This window comes from Salvelinus sp. IW2-2015, linkage group LG8 (genome assembly GCF_002910315.2).
Source record: "Salvelinus sp. IW2-2015 linkage group LG8, ASM291031v2, whole genome shotgun sequence".
Taxonomy (NCBI): domain Eukaryota; kingdom Metazoa; phylum Chordata; class Actinopteri; order Salmoniformes; family Salmonidae; genus Salvelinus; species Salvelinus sp. IW2-2015.
Genome location: NC_036848.1, coordinates 46839176 through 46866779, shown reverse-complemented (window position 1 = coordinate 46866779; position 27604 = coordinate 46839176). Strand labels below are relative to the sequence as shown.

Sequence of the window (27604 nt, the reverse complement as noted above, 5' to 3'; positions counted from 1 at the left end):
TCATCAGTTTACCTCCTATGAGAGTGAATGACATCCTTGCACCACTGAATGATGGGAACTGTAGTTCATCACTTCTAGTGCTGTAGCCCAGTCATGCAAGGAGCACTTCCAGCACATTTATGCTAGGTAAGGTCATAGCTTCACTTACGATATAAAGGTAGAGCCCATACGAATGGTCTGTTCTCATAATTTAAAACCTGACAAGTGATCTGATCTGTGAAGATAGCAATGTTAAGACATCATTCTAGAAAGTGTTACAATATTTCAGCTGAAGAAAGGAGAAGTGGTTAATGGATTGGAGTTAGTAGAGGCTGGCTCTGTGGCAAGATACTGCTTTCAAAGCTGAACCTTAGAAAAGTCTACTTTTCACAACAGAGCATGGTATTAGAGTTGCCTTGCAGTGAGTACAGGAGTGGGCACAATCATGCATCACAAAAATCTGTCTGCACTTATAAAAATACAGTTTCCTTTTATATCACTCTAAAACTCTACACACCTATACTTACTACCTGACTGCCTTTGACTTGTGCTCTCGCCCTGTGTGTGTGTGTGTGTGTGTGTGTGTGTGGTGTGTGTGTGTGTGTGTGTGTGTGTGTGTGTGTGTGTGTGTGTGTGTGTGTGTGGTGTGTGTGTGTTGTGTGTGTGTGTGTGTGTGTGTGTGTGTGTGTGTGTGTGTGTGTGTGTGTGTGTGTGTGTGTGTGTGTGTGTGTGTGGTGTGTGTGTGTAAGGGCCTGTTGATGCAGACCAGTACTGACGGGAGGCAGGCAGCCAGTGAGTCTCATCACAGATGCCTGCCAGCTCCTTTTGTACAAAACAAGCCGCTCACACTCCTTTCTTTCTCTCCCTCTCTCCTTTTCCCTCTCTCTCCTCTTTTGTTCTTCCCTCAGCGAGTTGGGCATACTCTCAACATGGTTGACAGGGGATCTGCCTGTACTCTGCCTTTCCTCACTAACACTTCTCCAACTTGATGCTTTGTCCTTAAGCAGAGCTTTGACCCCACAGCCACAATCTGAACGAACAACACAGTTACAACACCGCTATAACCCATGTTTGTGTGTCAGAACTCTGTGTTCCTACATCTCTTTAACCCGCCTGAGTCTAGCTAGCGTCAGGATTATGTGTTCTACATATTGATCCCTGTATTGATTATGGACTTGACACAGGTCATCAACGTAGCGATTGAGTGCAACACGAGTAGTGGGAGAGGAAGACACTGGTTAGAAGAGAGAAGAGTTCTTGTGGGGTAAATGAGAGGTCACACACACAAACACTGACACAGACACACACTCTAACGTGCGTGCACACACATTTACACATACAGTACACATGATGAGCACAGTGCTCTTATCCTCCCTTCCCAGTTAAATTACTTTTATTCAAAGCAGCAGGCATAGTAAAACTACTTCTCTGATAACTAGAATAATAATAACTATGTGTGTACAATTGTATAATTAATGAATATGTAAAGATACACTAAAAGAGAGAATCCTACAGCCGAAAGCTACAGTCAGGGTTATAATGCATGAATTAACAACCATCTGTAGCCAAAGGCAGAGGAAAGCACTGCCCTTGCTCTCTACACTACCCTGTTTTACACATCCTCTGTCTTATAATACAGCTGATGAAGACACTACTGTCACGACTTCCGCCGAAGTCGGTCCCTCTCCTTGTTCGGGCGGCGTTCGGCGGTTGTTGTCACTGGCTTTCTAGCTACTGCCGATCCACTTTTCATTTTCCATTTGCTTTGTCTTTGTTTCACACACCTGTTGTCAATCACTTGTTCATTATTTAACCCTCTGTTCCCCACATGGTTTTTGTGAGTGATTGTTTATTGTAAATTTCGGTCTGTCTGTGTGTGCTCAAGATGTTACTTTGTATATTTGTCTTTTTTGAGTAAAGCGCGTTTATTTACTCATATCTGCTGTCCTGCGCCTGACTCTCACACCAGCTACACACAGGACGCCTTATAACTACCCTGTTTTACACATCCTCTGTCTTATAATACAGGTGCTGAAGACACTACCCTTGCTCTGACCTACCTAGCTAGGAAAGGACATGAGTGTCTTTTACTATCAAAGCAAATCAGCTTTTACAACAACGAATGTACAGTTAAAATATGTACAGCTAATTCACTCACAGACTTAAACCTAACCCTATCCGTCTCAGGAAAAGCTTTGAAATGTACGGGCGTGATACACTTATTCATGATAATGGTATTGAAATAATCAGAGTACTTATGATAAAATAGTTGATGATGAATCTCAGTGTATATTATTATTGTTGTTCTTCACCCCAGACAGGAACAAACAGATGGTTGCCGCTCTATGACGACAAGGTCTTTTTCCTGCCACTGTCCTGTGACTCGCTCACACTAGCAAGTCACAGGAAATGCTAACTGTCCATTTCCTGACGTAACAATGATAAGGGAGCTTGAAACTCTGACTCATGTACACTTCTCTCATGGCCACAGTCACATTACGGAGAGATAGAATGAGAGAGAAAGAAAGACTAGAGAAGAAAGGAGCAAGAACCGAATGAAAGAATTGAAGCCTCATGAGAAATAGGTGAGTGTGACGTACTGTGACAGAGCACTACCACCCCCGTGTTTGAGTGACACATCAGTGACATCATGTTGAGTGATCCAGCCACCCTAAATAAGGGGGTGAGAGAATGACAAGAGAAAGAGACAGATGAGAGGGACTTCTCCTTTTAGTGGCTCTAATCAGCATCCAGGAGAAGGAGAGGATGGAGGGAAGAAATTGAAAGAGAGAATTTACAGATCTACTTTTTGAATGGGAGCATGCAAACCAATCAGAGCTTGGTCAGTGCTAGCCAATCCAGTCACCCTTTGCCTTGATGACAGCTTTGCACACTCTTGGCATTCTCTCAACCAGCTTCATGAGGAATGCTTTTCCAACAGTCTTGAAGGAGTTTCCACATATGCTGAGCACTTGTTGGCTGCTTTTCCTTCACTCCGCGGTCCAAGTCATTCCAAACCATCTCAATTGGGTTGAGTTCGGAAGATTGTGGAGGCCAAGTCATCTGATGCAGCACTCCATCACTCTCCTTCTTGGTCAAATAGCCCTTACACAGCCTGGAGGTGTGTTGGGTAATTGTCCTGCTGAAAAACAAATGATGGTCCCACTAAGCGCAAACCAGATGGGATGGTGTATCGCTGCAGAATGCTGTGGTAGCCATGCTGGTTAAGTATGCCTTGAATTGAAAATAAATCACTAACAGTGTCAACAGCAAAACATTTGTTGTAAAAACCTTCTTTTTTTTTTTTAAACCTTTATGTAACTAGGCAAGTCAGTTAAGAACAAATTCTTATTTAAAATGACGGCCTACCCCGGCCAAACCTGGACAACGCTGGGCCAATTGTGCGCCACCCTATGGGACTCCCAATCACGGCCGGATGTGATACAGCCTAAATTTGAACCAGGGACTGTAGTGACGCCTCTTGCACTGAGATGCAGTGACTTAGACCGCTGCGCCACTCGGGAGCAAAGCACCCCCACACCCTCACGCCTCCTCCTCCATGCTTCACGGTGGGAACCACACCGCGGAAATCTCTCATTTGGACTCATCAGACCAAAGGACAGATTTCCACCGGTCTAATCTCCATTGCTCGTGATTCTTGGCCCAAGCAAGTCTCTTCTAATTATTGGTGTTCTTTAGTAGTGGTTTCTTTGCAGCCATTAGACCATGAAGGCCTGATTCATGCAGTCTACTCTGAACAGTTGATATTGAGATGTGTCTGTTACTCAATAAGCATTTATTTGGGCTGCAATCTGAGTCTGGTAACTCTAATGAACTTATCCTCGACAGCAGAGGTAACTCTGAGTCTTCCTTTCCTGTGGCGGTCCTCATGAGTGCCAGTTTCATCATAGCGCTTGATGGTTTTTGTGACTGTACTTGAAGAAACATTTAAAGTTCTTTCCGGATTGACTGACCTTCAGGTCTTAAAGTAATGATGGACTGTTGTTTCTCTTTGCTTATTTGAGCTGTTCTTGTCATAATATGGACTTTGTCTTTTACCAAATAGGGCTAACTTCTGTATACTGCCCTACCTTGTCACAACACAACTGATTGGCTCAAATGGATTAAGAAGGAAAGAAATTCCACAAATMAACTTTTAACAAGGCACACCTGTTAATTGAAATGCATTCCAGGTGACTACCTCATGAAGCTGGCTGAGASAATGCCAAGAGTGTGCAAAGCTGTCATCAAGGCAAAGGGTGAATATTTGAATAATCTCAAATATAAAATATATTTTGAATTGTTTAACACTTTTTTGGTTACTACATGATTCCATATGTGTTATTTCATGGTTTTGATGTCTTCACTATTATTCTACAATGTAGAAAATAGTCAAAATAATGAGTAGGTGTGTCCAAACTTTTGACTGGTACTGTATTTGGTCCCATATTCCTAGCACACAATGACTACTGTACATCAAGCTTGTAACTCCACAAACTTGTTGGATGCATTTGCAGTTTGTTTTGGTTGTGTTTCAGATTATGTTGTGCCCAATAGAAATGAATGGTAAATAATGTATTGTGTCATTTTCAAATAAGAATGTAACGCTTGTCGTGGTTGGAAGAAGAGGAGGACCAAAGCGCAGCGTGGTAAGTGTCCATATTCAATTTAATAACTGAACACTAAGAATACAAAAATAACAACGTGAATGACACAAAACGAAAACGAAACAGTCCCGTATGGAGTAGTACACAGCGTTGTACCAGATCTTCAGTTTCTTGGCAATTTCTCTCATTGAATAGCCTTCATTTCTCAGAACAAAAATAGACTGATGAGTTTCAGAAGAAAGTTCTTTGTTTCTGGCCATTTTGAGCCTGTAATATAACCCACAAATGCTGATGCTCCAGATACTCAACTAGTCTACAGAAGGCCAGTTTTATTGCTTCTTTAATCAGAACAACAGTTTTCAGCTGTGCTAACATAATTGCAAAAGGGTTTTCTAATGATCAATTAGCCTTTTCAAATGATAAACTTGGATTAGCTAACACAACGTGCCATTGGAACACAGGAGTGATGGTTGCTGATAATGGGCCTCCGTACGCCTATGTAGATATTCCATTAAAAATCAGCCGTTTCTAGCTACAATAGTCATATCCAACATTAACAATGTCTACACTGTATTTCTGATCAATATGATGTTATTTCAATGGACAACATTTTTTGCTTTTCTTTCAAAAACCTGGACATATCTAAGTGACCCAAAACTTTTGAACGGTAGTGTAGGTCCAACCACGTAACTTTTGACTACTTTAAAACAGTATAAGCAAATTTGTCTAAACACCTTCAAATGGGGGGGACTAGATACATAAAGTGCTTTTATGTCTAAATAGAAAGTGACATTCTGTACTGTCACCTCATATTAAACGGTTGATCTCAAATCCAAAATGCTGGAGTATTATTCAAACTTTTAGCTTCACTATTCAAATAAATACATAGGGACTGTATACAATGTAACATCTGGCATAAAACTCTAATAATGCACTTTCAAGGGAAAGTTTGTCAGTCGTGGGATAAGTAGAAATTGGGCATGTGGCCATACGTTTGGGCAAGCTGTGCCTCAGTGTAAACTAGTCAGATACACTCATCGCTGATACTATATCAGCTCACAACTTACCTTCACTAGATGATCCAGATAGGTCCATGATGACGTACACCRTCCCCTCAGGCTCCAAGTCAATCTGGGAGAGAAGAACGAAACAGAACAAACTGTCAGCTTTCATACTGGAGTAGAAACACTGAATATGAAGTATAGTATGGTATGGAAGCATGAAACCATTTCAGTGTTTGTAGAAAATTACGTAGTGTACAGCAATGTCTGACTCGTCCTCATCCCCCCCCCCTACCCCCACCCCACACACACACATCGTTCTCTCTGAGGGTACTGAGACTGCTACAGTAATGGCTAATATTCAGTATGGCCAGAGAGGAAGAGCTGAAGAGAGAGGGTCCACACCCGTCAAAATCTGTCCACGTGATAAGCGATAAGCAGACCACCTGCCTTCCCTCCTTTGGGAAAACGACTCCCATTGTTAGGGTGGAAACAAGACCATCTCGTCATTACAGTATCTCTGGTATGGCTCTCAGGAGCTAGTGTGTGTGTGTGTGTGTGTGTGTGTGTGTTGTGTGTGTGTGTGTGGGTGTGTGTGTGTGTGTGTGTGTGTTGTGTGTGTGTGTGTGTGTGTGTGTGTGTGTGTGGTGTGTGTGTGTGTGTGTGTGTGTGTGTGTGGTGTGTGTGCGTGTGCAGATTTACAACGTGCATGCCCTTGGGTTGCTGAATACTGCAGTGTTTATATACTAAGACCAGGAAGAGTCCTGAGTGTGTTACATTGTAGCTTGTGGACGTATACATCCGTTCACCCACGGCCCTCTCTAACCATACCCCCCACCCACACACACTCTCGCCCATCGATTGCCAAGCCTGAGCTCAAGTCCCTGGGGGCTCTACTGGGCATAAGCAGATGAGATTGAGTTATGGTGTGTGTGTGTGTGTGTGTGTGTGTGTGTGTGTGTGTGTGTGTGTGTGTGTGTGTGTGTGTGTGTGTGTGTGTGTGTGTTGTGTGTGTGTGTGGTGTGTGGTGTGTGTGTGTGTGTGTGTTAGCTCATCTCATAAGAGAGAGTGGGCAGGGATTGCGGCGGCTGGGGCTCAGAGAGTTTCTACCGGCAGCAGCCGCCCACGGCCCATCCATAATCCCCTTCTGCACAGTGCACACAGACACACACACACACACACACACACACACAGACTGCACCCAGCAATTTCCTCATCTGGTCCTGTTTTGAGCACACACATTGCTGAGAATTGGTGCAATCTCCACCGCAGAGAGGACGTGGGCTTGGGTAGATACGAGGTGAAGGAGGAGGCGCTAAAGTGACAAAATCCATCATTCTACCATAATGCATTCTAAAATGGGATATGGCAACATTTGCAGATGTCAGAACTAGGCTGCAGCTATAGGTGGCTTTCACAGATTATATGCTACAATTATATAGATATTGCAGCCTTCTCTAGCCACCCTAACACAATACAACACTCTAGCCTTCCTTCATCTCTCTCTCTTTCAGGTGCCCCAGATCCATCCATCAAACCCACAGCCAGCCCAGTAAATACAGCCCTTCTAGGGTACAGCAGTGCAGTACAGGACCCGCCCGCAGCCTGGGGTAAAGTGCAGAACAAATAGGGCCCACACATGTGAGGTGTTGACTGCCTTGCAATCTCTCTCGCTCCCTCTCTTCCTCTCTCTTCCTCCCTCCCTGGTAACCTGAGAAAGGTTCCGTGCCCCGGTGTAGTCGTCTGGAAGATGTGCAGTGTAAACAGACAAAAGGGAGAGAAAGACAGAGGAAGAGAAAGACGGAAGAAGAGAGACAGAGAGAGGGTGGAGTAGGCCTCTTCCCCAGCCTGCATGTTGGAACAATAGTCTTGAAGCAGTAGGTTAGACAATACATTCGTCTGTATTTCAGGCCACAGAAACACATAGAAATAGAACATATAGATAATAGATAGATCTCTACACTCTTAGAAAAAAAGTTATATCTAGAACCTAAAAGGAGAACCGTTTGAAGAAACCTGTTTGGTTCCAGGTAGTGGTTTATTGGTTTATTGGGATCCCTATTAATTTTTGCCGAAACAGCAGGTATTCTTCCTGGGTTCCACAAAAAAACATTAAACATGACAAGTAGAACCCTTTAAGTTCCAGGTAGAACTTTTTTGTGTTCCATGTAGAACCATTTCCACAGAGGGTTTTACATGGAACACAAGAGTTCTCCCTGGAACCAAAAAGGGTTCTACCTGGACAGCCGAAAAACCCTTTCAGGACCCTTTTTGCTAAGAGTGTACTACAGATGGATAGCCAAGAACAGGATGTCGGGCACTTTGTAGATCAGTGCTCTTGAAGTGCATTCTGTAGAATGCAGACTGTGAGAGGGACAAGTAGCCTATTCTTACTGCATAGTGCCTCCCCTCTCAGTGCTGTTGAGAAGGCCTCTGAGTGCTGCTCAGAAGATGATGTTGTTGTCCAGACGGAGTAGAGACAGAGCCATGGTGGAGTGGCGACATGTTTGTTATCCCGCCATGCGACCCCCGACTCCCCCCACCCCTGCCTCCTTTCCTGTGAGGTCACAGGACTCCATTCATCAACAGCCTTCTGGGCACGCTCAGTCTCACAGGTGCAGTGGCCACTAAATATAGACGCCACTAAGGAAGGAAAGCTTGAGTGTGTGTGTGTGTAAAGAGAGAGAGAGAGAGAGAGAGAGAGAGAGAGAGAGAGAGAGAGAGAGAGAGAGAGAGAGAGAGAGAGAGAGAGAGAGAGAGAGAGAGAGAGAGAGAGAGAGAGAGAGAGAGAGAGAGAGAGAGAGAGAGAGAGAGAGAGAGAGAGAGAGAGAGAGAGAGAGAGAGAGAGAGAGAGAGAGAGAGAGAGAGAGAGAGAGAGAGAGAGAGAGAGAGAGAGAGAGAGAGAGAGAGAGAGAGAGAGAGAGAGAATGTTTCTGTGTGTCCTGTGTATGTGAGTGGGTTCCAGAGAGAAAGCCAATAGATGAGATGTGAGTTTGTATATTATATTTGTGTGGGTGTTTCTGTGTACTTTATAGAACCACATCTTTATGCAGCAACAACAGCGCTTTACCACTATAGAGTGCCTTAGGCAAGAACAGTAACATCATCTATTTTCACACTGAATATGTGTTTAAGTTGCAGTATATTACATCTGTAGATGCGCTATGCAATCTGGTTTCAGAGCTGGTCATGGTGCACCTCAGCAACGCTCAAGGTCCTAAACGACATCATAACCGCCATCGATAAGAGACATTACTGCACAGCCGTATTCATCGACCTGGCCAAGGCTTTCGACTGTGTCAATCACCACATTCTTATTGGCAAACTCGACAGCCTTGGTTTCTCAAATGATTGCCTCGCCTGGTTTTACCAACTACTTCTCTGATAGAGTTCAGTGTGTCAAATCGGAGGGCCTGTTGTCCGGACCTCTGGCAGTGTCTATGGGGGTGCCACAGGGTTCAATCCTCGGGCCGACTCTCTTCTCTGTATACATCAATGATGTTGCTCTTGCTGCTGGTGATTCTCTGATACACCTCTACGCAGACGACACCATTCTGTATATTTCTGGCCCCTCTTTGGACACTGTGTAACTAACCTCCAGACGAGCTTCAATGCCATACAACTCTCCTTCCGTGGCTCCAACTGCTCTTAAACGCAAGTAAAACTAAATGCATGCTATTCAACCGATCACTGCCGGCACCTGCTCGCCCGTCCAGCATCACTACTCTGGACGGTTCTGACTTAGAATACGTGGACAACTACAAATACCTAGGTGTCTGGTTAGACTGTAAACTCTCCTTCCAGACTCACATTAAGCATCTCCAATGGCCTGGGACCTACTACCCTGTTTTGTCTTGCCAATTCACCCTCTGAATGGCACACATACACAATCCATGTCTCAATTGTCTCAAGGCTTAAAAACCCTTCTTTAACCTATCTCCTCCCCTTAATCTTCATACTCCAGAGTGGCGCAGTGGTCTAAGGCACTGTATTGCAGTGCTAGAGGTGTCACTAGAAACCCTGGTTTGTTCACAGTCTGTGTCACAACCAGCTGTGATCAGGAGTCCCATAGGGCGGCGCACAATTGGCCCAGCGTCGTCCAGGTAGGCGTCATTGTAAATAAGAATTTGTTCTTAAACTGACTTGCAGAAAGACTGTTTAGCTAGGTACAARAGAATGAATCAGAAGACATTGCTTCTCATTCTAGTGCTGTGACCAATGCACTCAGAATGCTTTGAATATCTTTGATTACTCATCCTATATATCAACCTCTTTAGGTGCAGCAGCACTCCTATACTCCTCGTAATGTGATGGCATCCCACGGGGCACACAGTGGTTGAACGTTTCCACGTCATTTCAATTAAATTACGCTGAACCAACGTGGAATAGATGCTGAATTTACGTCTTTGCCCAATGGGATTACATGTAGCCAGGGTGGGGGAGGGGAGGAGATGGCTAGGGGACCAGGAAATCAAATATTTTTTACTAAACTTTTWAAATAAATATAAGCAGTGTTTCTTAATCCTGGTTTTTGTTTTTTGCAATAGCATTACACAGCTGAGTTTTAATGATCAACTCATCATCAAGCTTTGATGATTTGAATCAGGTGTGCGGTGCTAGGTCAAAAACTAAAATGTGCACCCCTTTGGGTCCCCAGGACCAGGTTTGAGAACCACTGAATTAAAGGAATTACAGTTCACACCTTTTTTTGTATAATCTTACTTGTTTGTGTAATCAGAAAACTTCAAAAACAAGTATTGAAATTGAAATAGTAGGGGATATATTGTACATAGTACATACATATAAACAGATAGAAAAACAGACAGACAGATACAGCGAGAGAGATGAGATTCTTCTATAGTCATATTCAGCCTGTCAGTTGCTTTGTCTTTTCTGCCAGCCACCATATGCACAGACACTGATATGTCAGTGAGTGCTGTACTCTAAACACAAGACACATTCATCCCCATTCAATGTCTCCTTCCACCAAGGTCATAGTTCTGTGTTTTTATATTAGTTTGAAGATTTTTATTTGAAATTCAGTTTAGTTTCAGTTAGTTTTCTGATCTGATTTACACATTTTTATTTAGCTTACATTTCATGGTTTTTATATTATTTCATTTCAGTTTTCGTTTTTGTGTTCGGGACACATAAGTAAGTGTTAAGTGTTTTTTTTTATGTCACTTCTTCATATCACTTCATCTCAATATCTGCAACGTCATCTCGCTGAGTCTACCTTTCAATTCTAAAGTCAATCTCAATGTGACACGCCAGATTCAGAAGTTTGAAAACCGCATTAGAAAAAAAAGGTTGAAAACCCCATATCATATTAAATCTTTCTTTCATTTTAGGTTTACTACAATAACCTTGCTTTCCACACACACACACACACACAACACACACACCACACACACACACACACACACACACACCACACACACACACACACACACCACACCACACACCACACACACACACACAACACACACACACACACACACACACACACAGAGAGAGTACACCCCAGAACCACACACATGCACCAGAAAATTAATTGTATAGTTTAAATGTCCAATCAGCTGTTTTTATCACAATATCAAATATTTCTGGGTAACAATTAAGTACCTTACTGTGATTGTTTTCAATTAAAATGGTTAAAAAAATAAACCAAAACAGCTTCGTAGCAAACAGCAATTTGTCAAGTAAGAATTTTGCTAGGACGTCTGGGAGTGGTGTGAGTGAGGAGGGAAAAATGAAAATGAGCTGTTTTTGGCAGAGAGGGTTTGGAACTATTTTTATTGGTATACTTAAGCAATTAGGCAGGAGGGGGTGTGTATTTGGCCAATATACCATGGCTAAGGGCGCTGTTCTCATCATAATGGCATTATCATAATTTTCACAATTTCACAGTGTTATTCCATCCTCATAGTGTGGAAATATATATAAAAACACAGGCTGCAATTCAATTTCTGTAGCTTTCGCTTCATCCGGCTCTCTCACTCTCCTTCTCACTGTGCCTCTATGTCAGTTAGTGCTGCAAAAACAATAATTTCTTATGACCCTAGCAGTGTGTGTGGGTGGTAATATCTGTCCTATTTCACACATGTACAGTTGAAGTCGGAAGTTTACATACACTAGGTTGGAGTCATTAAAACTCGTTTTTCAACCACTCCACACATTTCTTGTTAACAAACTATAGTTTTGGCAAGTCAGTTAGGACATCTACTTGTGCATGACACAAGTATCATTTTCTCACCAATTGTTTACAGACAGATTATTTCACTTATAATTCACTGTACACAATTCCAGTGGGTCAGAAGTTTACATACACTAAGTTGACTGTGCCTTTAAACAGCTTGGAAAATACCAGAAAAACGATGTCATGGCTTTAGAAGCTTCTGATAGGCTAATTGACACTAATTTGAGTCAATTGGAGGTGTACCTGTGGATGTATTTCAAGGCCTCCTTCAAACTCAGTGCCTCTTTACTTGACATCATGGGGAAATAAATGAAATCAGCAAAGACCTCAGAAAAACAGATTGTGACCTCCACAAGTCTGGTTCATCCTTGGGAGCAATTTCCAAATGCCTGAAGGTACCACGCTCATCTGTACAAACAATAGTACGCAAGTATAAGCACCATGGGACCACGCAGCCATCATACCGCTCAGGAGAGGAGACGCGTTCTGTCTCCTAGAGATGAACGTACTTTGTGCGAAAAGTGCAAATCAATCCCAGAACAACAGCAAAGGACCTTGTGAAGATGCTGGAGGAAAAGGTACAAAAGTATCTATATCCACAGTAAAAACGAGCCCTATATGACATAACCTGAAAGGTCGCTCAGCAAGGAAGAATTCCACTGCTCCAAAACCGCCATAAAAAGCCAACTACAGTTTGCGACTGCACATGGGGACAAAGATCGTACTTTTTGGAGAAATGTCCTCTGGTCTGAGGAAACAAAAATAGAACTGTTTGGCCATAATGGCCATTGTTATGTTTGGAGGGAAAAGGGGTGCTTGCAAGCCGAGAACAATCCAACCATGAAGCACGGGGTGGCAGCATCATGTTGTGGGGGTGCTTGCTGCAGGAGGGACTGGTGCACTTCACAAAATAAATGGCATCATGAGGAGAAAATTATGTGGATATATTGAAGCAACGTCTCAAGACATCAGTCAGGAAGTTAAAGCTTGGTTGCAAATGGGTCTTCCAAATGGACAATGACCCCAAGCATACTTCCAAAGTGTTGGCAAAATGGCTTAAGGAGAACAAAGCCATGGTATTGGGGTGCCATACAAAGCCCTGACCTCAATCCTATAGAAGATTTGTGGGCAGAACTGAAAAAGTATGTGCGAGCAAGGAGGCCCTACACAACCTGACTCAGTTACACCAGCTCTGTCAGGAGAAATGGGACAAAATTCACCCAACTTATTGTGGGAAGGTTGTGGAAGGCTAGCCGAAACGTTTGACCCAAGTTAAACAATTCAAAGGCAATGCTACAAATACAAATTGAGTGTATGTAAACTTCTGACCACTGGGAATGTGATGAAATATAATCATTCTCTCTACTATTATTCTGACATTTCACAATTTTAAAATAAAGTGTGATCCTAACTGACCTAAAACAGGGAATATTTACTAGGATTAAATGTCAGGAATTGTGAAAAACTGAGTTTTTTAATGTATTTGGCTGAGTGTATGTAAACTTCCGACTTCAACTGTGTATTATATGCATGTGTGAATTGGAAGAAATCATTTTTTACATATCCCAGCTCCCCCTCAGCACCCTCGGAGTGTGCGGTCACGGCAAGGGTCAGCCATGATCAACGGCAAGCCTGAGCAATTATGGGTAAGTGCCTTGCTCAAGGCACATTGACAGCTTTTCACCTTGTTGGCTCTGGGATTCGAACTAGTGAACTTTCGGTTACTGGCCCAACACTAACTCTGCTAGGCTACCTGTCGCCCTATACACACACACACACACACACACACACACACACACACACACACACACACACACACACACACACACACACACACACACACACACACACACACACACACACACACACACACACACACACACACACACACACACACAATTCTCTCCTCCACACACCACACACATTCTCCCTCCCTCCCAGGTTCGAGGAGGCTGTTTTGTGAAAACACCTTGGGCTGAATGGCGCCTGTTAAAAGATGTTGACATATTTTCAGCAATCAACCATCAAACCCTGACCTGACTGGTTTCATGCCTCTCCCTGGCATTTTTCATCAGAGACCTCTTATCTTCTCGCCTGTTCCTTACTTCCCGCCATGTCCAACGACACCCTCCATCCTCCAATAAGGAGGCGATAAAGAGACACACGACTCCGTGTCTGTGGAAAAGCTCTTCAACTTTGCACCCCTCACCACCCTCATCTGTCTGTCTGTCTGTCTGTCTGTCTGTCTGTTGTCTCTGTCTGTCTGTCTGTTTCTGTCTGTCTGTCTGTCTGTCTGTCTGTCTGTCTGTCTGTCTGTCTGTCTGTTCTGTGTGTCTGTGTGTGTGTGTGTTGTGTGTTGTGTGTGTGTGTGTGTGTGTGCGCAGTGTTGAGTCTTCAGAGGCTGTTGGTAAGTCGCCCAAAAAATAAAGGCCTTTGAGCACTCCTGCCTTCTTGTCTGAGTCTGACTAAATGAGGATTGTCTCTGGCAGTGTAGTATCTCTGAGTCTCCCTAAATGGGGATTGGCTCTGGCAAAGTGGAGTATCCCTGAGTCTGTCTAAATGAGGATTGTCTCTGGCAGTGGAGTATCTCTGAGTCTGTCTAAATGAGGATTGGCTCTGGCAGTGGAGTATCTCTCCTTCCTGATAAAGTGAAAGCACATGACAGGGCTGTTCTCTATGGCTCTGGCCCACCCAACACCGTGCTAGAGAGGGGATAGTATTCTGAGAAGAATATCCACTACTGCACACACACACACACACACACTAACACAACTGCATACAGTATTTGTGGCTCATTCATAGTGCTACAATGAGTCACACATTGAATAGTTCTTAGTTACAGTTTCTAGGTAATTTTCTCTTTCCTTTTTCTGTTTATTCTATTTGGTCTTTCTAGTCTGTTTATCGCTATTGTCAAAAACTGAATGAAGTGAACTGGGAGAGGGAGAGACAAAGAGGGGGGATAAAGAATGGATGAGACAGAGAGAGAGGGAGAGGGAGAAAGAGAGGGAGAGAAAGAGAGCGAGCGAGCGAGAGGGGGGGGGGGGGGGGCAAGGTTACAGGAGCAGGGAGAACACAGAGCACATTGTGTTTTATCTCTGGCCTCAGTGACAGTGTGCACCCGAAGAGTGACACACACCAGAGCCTTCTCTCACACACACACATACACAGACACACTTAAAAAAACACACACGCCCTGTGAAACACACAAACACATTGAAAAGCACTCATACACTCACCAGAGCCCCCTATGAATCCTCACAGAGTATTGTGATATAGAATGTATCATTGCAATTTCAAATACTGTAGTATTTCTTTATGGTAATCACATTCAGTTAGAAAGGGATGCATGTGAAATTCAACCAACTGAGTTTATGTGGTAGTGACCTCTTACCCAGATTAGCCTTGGCAAGAAACCCTTTTCAAAGCGTCAATCAATCATAATTTGCAATTAGCAATCAAGGCACAGGCTATACAAGTGAAACAGTACAACTGCTGTCTAAAAAACAACAGCTATCACGCATGGCAGGCAATACTTTAATTATAGTAGGATGATTCAGAATACAGACCCCATGAATATCTGTTTATTTTCTGTTGGAAAACAACACTTTTTGTATAGATTTTTTATTTAACATTTATTTAACTAGTCAAGTCAGTTAAAAACAAATTCTTATTTACAATGACAGCCTACCCCGGCCAAACCCTCCTCTAACCCGGACGACACTGGGCCAATTGTGTGCAAACCTATGGGACTCCCGATCACGGCTGGTTGTGATACAGCCCGGGCTTAAACCCGGGTCTGTAGTGATGCCTCTAGCACTGAAATGCAGTGCCTTAGACCGCTGCGTCACTCAAGGAACCCACATGTTGTAAAGGAGGAAATAAACTGCAATGTACAGCCAACTGATTTGCAATCGTAAGCCTTTAGTGTATGTATATCTGTGTTTGTGTGCGCACACAGATCAAAACTGGGGATGGCAACACAGAAATGACTCTGGTGATATGCTGAAGGAAAACTGCAGCAGTGTGTGCAGTGAAAACACACGCCCAGTTGCACACAAAGTCAAAGGAAGAGCGAATAAAACACCACATTTTAAAATGTTTACATTTCAAGCATGTCTCCGGGGTACTTTTTCAAACAGCACTTCACTTCAAAGTCAATTAGTGTGATGAAGACGTTTCTATTAGCATGGAACAAAATTCCAACATCATCTCAACCCTAACACACACGCAAACACAGTTCTACAAAACAGACATACACACTTGAGACCCGGGGAGCTTGCCTCAGTGGACCCTCTGAGAGATACGACTGGAGATGTTACACACACACACAAACACGGATGGGCGCACGCACACACCACTAACTGAAACACACAATCTGGCCACCCTGCTGTGTGTCAGCAGAGAGTAGTTCAAGGTTGGGGATTGGCCTGGCTCCTGCAGCTAATGCACTCACACCAGCCAGAACAGAACAGAACAGAACAGAACACAACTCTAGAAGCCAAGACTGGGCCTGCATCTAAACACTAGGGACAGGAGAAGCATACAAGACAAACATACACACATACAGTTGAAGTCGGAAGTTTACATACACTAGGTTGGAGTTATTAAAACTTGTTTTTCAACCACTCCACACATTTCTTGTTAACAAACTATAGTTTTGGCAAGTCAGTTAGGACATCTACTTTGTGAATGACACAAGTAATTTTTCCAACAATTGTTTACAGACAGATTATTTCACTTATAAATTCACAGTATCACAATTCCAGTGGGTCAGAAGTTCACATACACCAAGTTGACTGTGCATTTAAACAGCTTGGAAAATACCAGAAAATTATGTCATGGCTTTAGAAGCTTCTGATAGGCTAATTGACATCATTTGAGCCAATTGGAGATGTACCTGTGGATGTATTTCAAGGCCTACCTTCAAACTCAGTGCCTCTTTGCTTGACATCATGGGAAAAGGCCTCAGAAGGCCTCAGAAAAAAATTGTGGACCTCCACAAGTCTGGTTCATCCTTGGGAGCAATTTCCAAATGCCTGAAGTTAACACGTTCATCTGTACAAACAATAGTACGCAAGTATAAACACCATGGGACCACGCAGCCGTCATACCGCTCAGGAAGGAGACGCGTTCTGAACGTACTTTGGTGTCCTATATCGACATAACCTGAAAGGCCGCTCAGCAAGGAAGAAGCCACTGCTCCAAAACCGCCATAAAAAAGCCAAACGGTATGGTTTGCAACTGCACATGGGGACAAAGATCGTACTTTTTGGAGAAATGTCCTCTGGTCTGATGAAACAAAAATAGAACTGTTTGGCCATAATGACCATTGTTATGTTTGGAGGAAAAAGGGGGAGGCTTGCAAGCCTAAGAACACCATCCCAACCGTGAAGCAATCAGGTGTGGCAGCATCATGTTGTGGGGTGCTTTGCTGCAGGAGGGATTGGTGTACTTCACAAAATAGATGGCATCATTAGGAAAGGAACATTATGTGGATATATTGAAGCAACATCTCAAGACATCAGTCAGGAAGTTAAAGCTTGGTTGCAGATGAGTCTTCCAAATGGACAAAGCATACTTCCAAAGTTGTGGCAAAATGGCTTAAGTACAACAAAGCCAAGGTATTGGAGTGGCCATCACAAAGCCCTGACCTCAATCCTATAGAAAATGTGTGGGCAGAACTGAAAAAGCGTGTGTGAGCAAGGAGGCCTACAAATCTGACTCAGTTACACCAGCTCTGTCAGAGGAATGGGCCAAAATTTCACCCAACTTATTGTGGGAAGCTTGTGAAAGGCTACCCGAAACGTTTGACCCAAGTTAAACAATTTAAAGGCGATGCTACCAAATACTAAATGAGTGTATGTAAACTTCTGACTCACTGGGAATGTGATGAAATAAATAAAAGCTGAAATAAGTCATTCTCTCTACTATTATTCTGACATTTCATATTCTTAAAATAAAGTAGTGATCCTAACTGACCTAAGACAGGGGATTTTTACTAGGATTAAATGTCAGGAATTGTGAAAAAACTGAGTTTAAATGTATTTGGCTAAGGTGTATGTAAACATCCAACTTCAACTGTACATACATACATACAGTACATACATACACATCTTCTCACCCTCAACACACTCACCCCTCTTCCACAACCAGCCAGAGAGTCCTAATTATACCTCATTACCCCACCAGGCTGACCTGTTTGGAGATACGGTGTGTGTGTGTGTGTGTGTGTGTGTGTGTGTGTGTGTGTGTTGTGTGTGTGTGTGTTGGTTGGTGGTGTGTGTGTGTGTGTGTGTGGTGGTGTGTGTGTGTGTGTGTGGTGTGTGGTGTGTGTGTGCGCCCTACTGCGTATGAGAGCAATGCTTTTTGGGTGGGGTGAGGGAGGCCATCCATTAAAAGCAGTGTAGAACCGTGACTATAGGACCTAGGTCTTCAGAGGGACCAAAACTCTTCCAATACGTTGAATCAAACTCAAAAATCAAGAATATAACATATAAATATATATAAAACATAGCATCACTTAAAAAGCCCGACATGATATGTTCTGTAGTCAGACCATTCTAGTTCTACAGAAGGGGGAGCAATGCTTTTTTATGACATTATGAATGAATGAAACAGGCCTGGCCGCGCTTCAGCTTGCAGCACACACACAGAGACAGAACCGGCATGGACCCAACATGATTACACAACTCATGGAAGCCAACATCACTATCACACTATCACCAATAGCGACAACAACAGTGTCACATCAAAGGTGACAGGCTCATGGTGCTGAAAGGACTGCAACCTTAATACCTGTGCACTTCATGGCGCTGAAGGAGAGACCATTTTGGTCAAACACATAGACACGGCTGATAGACAGGAGACAGCAGTCACACACAGCATCATGTTAAAGAATAAGGAGCCCATTCACTCCAGTAGGCCCCATGAAATCATGACAATACAAAAGCTCAACCACTTAATGTCCAAAATGAAATTAACAAACCAGCTATAACTTCCCATTGCAAATATATTTGATCACTTTCATCATACTAACCGGAGATCTAAAGTTTAAATGCAACCATGCTTTACAGTCAATATTTTCAAAGAGATAGCCTAGCTAACAGCAAGAGATAGCCTAGCTAACAGCAAGAGATAGCCTAGCTAACAGCAAGAGATAGCCTAGCTAACAGCAAGCCAGCTGCAACAGAAAACTGTGCCACGAACCAGATGATGATCATTTGTAGACTAAGTTTGAAACTGGAGTAAAAAGTACATAACTTTCTTTAGGAATGTAGTGAAGTAAAAGTTGGCAAACATWTAAATAGTGAAGTACAGAAACCCCCCAAAAACTACTTAATTAGTACTTTAAAGTATTTTTACTTAAGTACTCTACACCACTGCTGTTTTATGAATTCATGATCTCTTGTGCTCTCAATAGTGACATGTCCAGACCTTTGAGAATCACTTTTTTTACGGCCACACCCATTGCAAGTCAAAATGCCATTGGTTCATTCCACTGTCACTCCAACATTCTGCTTTAATACAGTTGAATGACAGCATCTGAAGGCCTAGCCAATGGCTACCTGACACCACCAAAGAAAATCCTGATTGGATAAATTTTTCTATTGCGTATTAACCCTTCTCTTTCCAACACAAACTGATGAGATTAAATCAGAAAATTATTACTATTATTGTAAATATGTAATAGAAATATAGGCCTTATCTGAAGGCCTAGAAGGCTCTGACGGTTCCTCACCGATTAAAAGAGTAAACTGTTAAATATTCAATAAGCTCTCTTTGCACACACACCACATACGCTTGTACATACAAGCACACACACACACACACACACACACACACACACACACACACACACACACACACACACACACACACACACACTCTTCTGTCAGTGGCCACTCATCCCTGTCCCCCCTCGACAGCCATGTCAGTCTTTCACTAATTTGTCCCTGCTGAATAAATAATGCAGCACCTTTTGCCAGAGAGCAGCTCAAGTGACTGGACAGCTATCTGCTCGAAATCAGGCGGACCCTAAAGACATCTGAGGAGTAGACAAATAATACACAGTGCTGACCACAAACTAAAATCCCAACATTTTGCAGAAAATAAACAATGGCCGCCATTGTGGCCTTACAAAAAAGGTCTGTAGCTTCACATAACACTGATCGGAAAACACTGGGTTAGGTGAAAGCAGAATGGAATATGTCCACAGGAAATGTGCTTTCACCTATCCCATTCTTTAACATCAGAGATGAAAGACAAGGAGATTAGGAGAGAAAACCACTTTAGACTATTAAGACGCACCCAAGAGATGGACCCCTCCCTGTCTGTCTATGGGTTTCTAACCACATGCCTGTGACATTTACTTCCTCGTCTGCCCAGCATCACAGACGCGGGCTGTCCAATACTTCAGAGATGAAAAGCCAATGTGTCAGTCATACTACCACACTACTGATTGACACTGCCAGCCAGCTGCTTTCCAGGAAGACACTCTTTCACTTGCATTTGCAATGTAAACATGTGTTTCCCCTGCCAATAAAGCCCTATGAATTTAATTTAATTGAGGGGGGGTGACACATCCGTTGATGTCACGTTGAGCTCCAACTGCTCCACAATCTCATGTTGCTGTTGCGAGCTAAAATGTAATCTTGGATTAATTTCCTCTGAAACTGAATTATAATCCTGTAAAGTGAGTGGTTTTAGAGCACAACCTGGCAGGTGTTGGCGGGACGGTGGGGACAGTCACAGGGCGATGGAGATGTCAGTTATATAAGTGAGAACAGGACATAAGCCTGTTCACACACTGAAAAGAGTGAATAGATGATTAGGCCTGTATGCCTTTAGTGTGATGCTCTATAGTGTACATTGCTCCCCCACGGCAAGCCCAGCCCAGACCCAGGAGACCCTCTGGGTGTGTCTGTCAGTGCAGGCTTTCTGAGGGCGATGGGGGAGTGGAAACCAGGCCTGTCCATTAAGCTGTTTGGCTAATTACAGTTTCTCGTTAGTGTGAGACCTGGGAACCTGGAACAGATTCCATGATACAGGGGATCAAATAGTGCATGGACTCTCTCTGTCCTTTCTCCTCTCTCGCATTCTGTTCCACAATCCATCCTTTCCTCCTTCTCTTAATCTCTTTCTCGCTCTCTCTTCCCTCTCTCTCCTCCCGCTCTCTCCATCTCTGTCATTTCACACTGTTCCCCAATCCTTCCTTTCCACTCTCTTTCTCTCTCTGAGTGAGAGGTAGTCCTCCCACTCCCATCTGTCATCACTGTTTCCTCAGCACAGCACTGACCATTCACACAAGACATGAATGCCATTGCCAAAATTCACACACAACACACACATTAGCCAAATCTGTACATCCAGCAAAGGAATGTATCTGCATAATACAGTGTGTGTATGACGAGAAACTGCTAAGTGCTTTTATCATACAGACAAATATTCAAGATATACACGTATGTCAGAATTTATTTTAGAGAATGTTATCATATGAAGCCTTCCTCTAAGGTTATCAACTCCCACACATACCTCAGTCTCTCTCTCTCCATCTCTCTCTATTCCTCCATCCATCATCTTCCTATCCTCAGCGTGAAAGTAGGAGAGTGGTATGAGCCACCCACATCCATCTGCCATCACTACTTCCTCCAACCCTGACAATTACCATACAGACCAGAGTTTCCGTTAGCCGGTAATTGCTGTCTTTTGGCCACCCCAAAAAATGAAAAGCCGATAAATAAAATTGTTGCAGGCCAAATTGACCGGGAGAAAAAACAACATTAGGCAGACTATCAGCACGTCACCCACCACTTGACAATGTGAGCTGGAGGCAGAATGTATTTTAAAACATACCTAATTGTTTGAAACCTGAATGTTTTATTTCATTATTATGAGGCATTATGAGGCATGTCTTACCTTGCTTGAAAATCCGACCACAGAAATGTGGAGGAAATTATTTTATAAAGACTTCATAGGCGGCGCATGAGTTTCAAGTTTGGGGAAGCATACAATTTATCCTACCATTTCCACCAATCTGCGTGTCAGTTATGATTTTCATATGTGCATTCATTTCAATAATACTGTTTTCGTTTCTCAAAATCATTGTCACGTGGTTAATCATAAAAACTTAATTAAAATGATAAAATATCAAAGTTAAAATTCAACTAACGTGAGAGCACCAGCCTCTGCCATTTGGACACATACACCTTAATCATTGACGGCTAGATAGCATAAATGAGCGCATGGAACTCAGAGATGGCCAGTGCAGCCGTTGGTCTACAACTTCCATTGTCAACTAAGTAAAAATACATAAAGCCCACAAATAAAAACAGCAGAAAATATATTCTGGTTCTTTCAATCACATTCATCTCTCTACTCATTCTGTCTGCCTCCCTTTCTATTTGTCTTGACTTGAGCTATCACTAGTGAAGTGCAACATTGTATACCTAGCCTATTCCAGGCCCTCAGAGTTTCCCACTCCAGTTTTTGATCATATAAATTATATTTTTCTCTTTCACACTGAGGCTTGGTGATTATCGAGGGGGAGAAAGTTAGAAAGATTTTTCTAGGCCTACTTTGAGGAACTAATAGGCTGTAATTCGCAATGTATGTTAAAAAAAGACAGACTTCGTTGACTTACTGTGTGAGGTGAAGAAAAAATGACTGAGAAGCTCAGCTTATTAGTGGTGGACGTCGTGACTAATCAGAACTCAAACATCACCAAATGGGCAACTAGTGTGCAGCAGGCCAGGTAGGCTAATTCTTATACGTGCTCAGGCTTACGCACCCCCTCATCATTAACAAGACAGAGAAACCTGACAAAGCTCATTGCTCACACGGAGCACTCCAAACAAAAGACAATGAAAAAATGGACAACTTGTAAATGATGGTTATGAAATAAACCAAAACTTGTGTGTAGCAGGTTGTGAACTCTGCAAGCTATGTTTCCACTCCGAGAATGAGAACGCTAAATGACTGTAGACCAAATACAAATGCATTAACACACATGTACACTACTGTTCAAAAGTTTGGGGTCACTTAGAAATGTCCTTGTTTTTGAAAGAAAAGCATTTTTTGTCCATTAAAATAACATCAAATTGATCAGAAATACAGTGTAGACATTGTTAATGTTGTAAATGACTATTGTAGCTGGAAATGGCCAATTTTTTATGGAATATCTACATGGGTATACAGAGGCCCATTATCAGCAACCAGCACTCCTGTGTTCCAATGGCATGTTGGGATTTTAAAAGGCTAATTGATCATTAGAAAACCCTTTTGAAATTATGTTAGCACAGCTGAAAACTGTTGTGCAGATTAAAGAAGCAATAAAACTGTCCTTCTTTAGACTAGTTTTATTTTATTTTACCTTTATTTAACCAGGCAAGTCAGTTAAGAACAAATTCTTATTTTCAATGACGGCCTAGGAACAGTGGGTTAACTGCCTTGTTCAGGGGCAGAACAACATGTTTTTACCTTGTCAGCTCGGGGATTCGATCTTGCAACTTTTCGGTTACTAGTCCAACGCTCTAACCACTAGGCTACTTGCCGCATCCCGGAGTTGCCTCTTCACTGTTGATGTTGAAACTGGTGTTTGGCGGGTACTATTTAAGGAAGCTGCCAGTTGAGGACTTGTGAGGCGTCTGTTTCTCAAACTAGACACTCTAATGTACTTGTCCTCTTGCTCAGTTGTGCACCGGGGCCTCCCACTCCTCTTTCTATTCTGGTTAGAACCAGTTTGTGCTGTTCTGTGAAGGGAGTAGTACACAGCGTTGTACCAGATCTTCAGTTTCTTGGCAATTTCTCTCATGGAATAGCCTTCATTTCTCAGAGCAAGAATAGAGTGACGAGTTTCAGAAGGAAGTTCTTTGTTTCTGGCCATTTTGAGCCTGTAATCGAACTCACAAATGCTGATGCTCCAGATAGTCAACTAGTCCGAAGGCCAGTTTTATTGCTTCTTTAATCCGTTTTCAGCTGTGCTAACATAATTGCAAAAGGGTTTTCTAATGATCAATTAGCCTTTTAAAATGATAAACTTGGATTAGCTAACACAACGTGCCATTGGAACACAAGAGTGATGGTTGCTGATAATGGGRCTCCGTATGCCTATATAGATATTCCATTAAAAATCTGCCGTTTCCAGCTACAATAGTCATTTCCAACATTAACAATGTCTACACTGTATTTCTGATTAATTTGATGTTATTTTAATGGACCAAAAAATGTGCTTTTCTTTCAAAAACAAGGACATTTCTAAGTGACCCCAAACTTTTGAACAGTAATGTATGTAACCAAATGATAGGGATTAACGGTACATTTACTACTGGTGACCTATGTAATTGGGAATTGATAGAAATAAACAATCAAAGGGCAAACAATTCACATGAAACAATGAATGCGCATGAATTGGAGGGAGACAGCTGAGTGGATTCTGGAGATTAGAATGGTGTTTTCCCTTTATCTCCTGAATTGCATTTTTGCAAATGTTTGAAAATGTTGTTTTATTGCCTGCTTCATTACAACAGTTGTTTTGTTAAAATGGATTACCGTAATCTCAATGTGATTTCTGTCATTCTGTGCACCGTGGGTGGATGCCCTAATGGGTTACACACCTAATGCGTATGTGTCCAGTCATTTTCTCAAATGTCCGGTAAATTAAAATTTTCCCGGTCACGTTGTCTGGCGAAACATTTTCCTAATGGAAACCCTGATACAGACACACACACACACACACACACACACACACACACACACACACACACTCATCTGCCATTGTACTTTTACAGTCTTATTCTGGATCAACTCCTAGGGCTGGGAATTGCCAGGTGCTCACAATTCTCACAATTCTATGTGTTTTGTGATTCGATACTGCCAATTTATTACGATTTGATATTCCAAACATATTGTTCACTATACATGCATGTCTGCTGCAGAGAGACGATGAGAGCATGAGAAAATGAGTTTTGATCAGTCATGGATAAAATTCTGAAAACATGTTGGCTCACTATTTAAAAATAAGATGGAGAACAAGCTATAGGATGAGAAATACAGGAGTTTTGGTGCAGGTACAGCCGACTAGCGCTAACTAACGCTACCAAGCAACAAACAAAAGTCAAAGTATTGATTTTGTGTATTGATTTTTCCCCCCATCACTATCAACTCCCACATCTTTCTAACATTAGTTACTCTTCCAGCCCACCCTAGCATTGTGGACAGACCTAACCGGAGGGGTTCTATCTGGTGCAGCAGAGTGAGCTGATCTGAWGGAGACAGGTCACACCTGCTGAAAGGTCAAAGGTCAGCTTGACATCCATTACTCTCCCAAATGGCCCACAGCCAAACCTGTCCTCTACTGGCCAAATACAAGGACACTTTTCTGGCACAATTCACACTCCACCATGAAGACTGAAAATCTACGAGTGACATGTCTGATGATGCTATGGTAATAAACAGGACTTTGAATATTGAATATGCTCTTAAAACCTAGACATCTATGTCAGCAATGTGTTTGATCTTGTTTCTAAACGAAGGATATCAGACCACATTAAAATAGACTCATAAAACGTCTCCTAAACATAAATGGGACTCCCTCTAAGTACATTAGGAAAGTTTACAACAGTGACTAGGGTTAATGACCAACGGCTACATTTTAATAAGACATAATCACAGGCTGACAGTTGAGAGTGTTCCTGACACACACACACAGTCACATTCCACCACAGAGGAATACAAACTGTGTGTGTGCTGTGTGTGTTAAAGAGAGATGAGAGGACCTAAGTGGAGAACACTGTATCTCTGTTCTTATGTTTTGATGTGTGATTGTTTCTATGTGAACAAGTATACAGAATGTTGGAGGGGCTGCTATCACATGTACCACAAGCAAACAGGAGTTCATGTGTCATCAGGGTCCTAAGGTACTGTATCATCAGGTGACCTACCATCACCCCTAACAACTGTATGTCCCCCACCACCTTCTCTACATCTGTTCAATACTATGCCATCTGCCTGTCACAAGACCTAAATGCTGCCCTGGCCTGGTATGCTCCAGAAATATTATATTAGCCAATCAGAAGGCAGTGTTAGCAAAAGCCCTGCTCATGTCCTCAGATACACTGATACTGTATATCTGCCAATCATAAAACACAGGCAGGCCCTGCCTTCCATCCTCACAGCAGCCGTACCCTTGTCCTCTTTTACGGAACTCAAAATCGACCCGTAGCTCTACTTCCTAGTCTTCCCACTATGTAATCCTCTCAGATATACAGTGGCTAGGGAGTAGGGGGGCTGGGGCCGATTTGGAATTCAGCATTTCTTCCCCAGGGCTTGCTCCCTCTCAGGGGATCCACTCTCCACAACTTCCTGTGCAGAGAAGATGGGGAGGGGGGGTTTCTCTCCTCACTTCCTGTTTGTGAGGATGCAGAGTTTCTTTTTTTAAGCCAGTGTGGCGTGGACCAGATACAAGGAGCATGGAGACTGTGAGAGATGACTATAGGAGCTGAGAGTGGACTTTGGAGTGGGCTGTTGAAAGAGCTGGAACAAGAATAGGCTTTATATTGTGTAACACATCCCCAGTCCATGAACTCACAGTGGTAGCCTACAGAAGTTGGTTAGTTGGTTGGTTTTAAAGTTAATTAAAGGCTGCAGATATTTGTCTCGCAGGTGTCCCTCTCTACTCTACCACCTCACTTGTCCTTTTTTTGTTCATTCATCTGACTTCCTGTCATCTTCTGTTGTTTGAGGAACTGAACAAAACATGCCAGGTAAACAATAGAGCATCCTGCTCTACTGAGGTCCATGTCAGCACGTTTAGGAGGCAAACCTTTTCCCCAGGATCATCTGGGGAAATGATGTCAAAAACTAGATAGACTATCACGTGTACTGAGTGATATGAAATCAGGCGCAAATGCACAAGTACATTAGGTGTCGGTTGTTGTTTTGAAATCAATCAATATCGTAAAAGGTTCCATTCAATTAATGGAAAAGGATTTTCTATCTCCATGCCTCTCTCTGTCTGCTATTCTATCTGATATGTAGTGCGTGCCAGGAGTACGATAGGGCAAAGAGACAGGGAGTATTTTTTTGTGTTTTTCATAATATTGCTGAACTGCAAGTCATCCTTTTACATCCCATCTATCCTGGGATTCCAGAAAGTCTTTAAGCTAGTTTCACTAGAGGTTTGTAGAGAACAAAACCTTAGAGGACTATAACACAAGCAACAAGTATAGCTGACTGTCCCTCTCTCTTCTCCATCTCTCTCCCTTTCTACCTTCCTACCTCTTCCAATTTCTTTCTCTCCGCACTCTCTCTCTCTGGGAAGTAAACTTGGAGAGTGAAAACAGGAAGCGGAGCCTACCGTGTGACTCAAACGCACCGCTGGTATTTTTAGTTGCAGCCCCCAGCCAGTTTCCGCCGGGCCACAGAGAGGACACTGCTGTCCGCTCCTCTACAGCGTCCCACTGGGAAACAGGGTCAACGATGAGAAAGGGTCCTGTCACTTCTGACACTAGCTGACTGTAACATACAATATAGCTCACAAACAACTCGCCAGTCACGCCGCTGAGCTCAACTCAACTACTCTGACCTATCTGTCAGTCTACTCTACACCACKAGTGGCAACACCCCAAACCACACCGTAACCACAAAATGATCCATGCAAACCCATTCACACCATTCTCTATGCATGACACTACACTCTTAGAAAAAAAGGTGATCTAGAACCTAAAAGGGTTCTCGACTGTCCCCATAGGAGAACCCTTCGGATAACCTTTTTAGGTTCCAGGTAGAACTCTTTTGGGGTCCATGTATAACCCTTTCCA

General features: G+C 42.8%; 1 protein-coding gene across 1 annotated transcript in view; it reads right to left on the bottom strand.

The window, feature by feature from the left end:
- LOC111968262 (protein kinase C epsilon type-like) overlaps nucleotides 1-27604 on the bottom strand; it is a 169329-nt gene that overhangs the window by 119952 nt on the left and 21773 nt on the right. Inside the window, 1 exon segment of the mRNA XM_070444969.1 lies at nucleotides 5654-5717. Within this exon segment, the coding sequence (XP_070301070.1) occupies nucleotides 5654-5717 (64 nt within the window).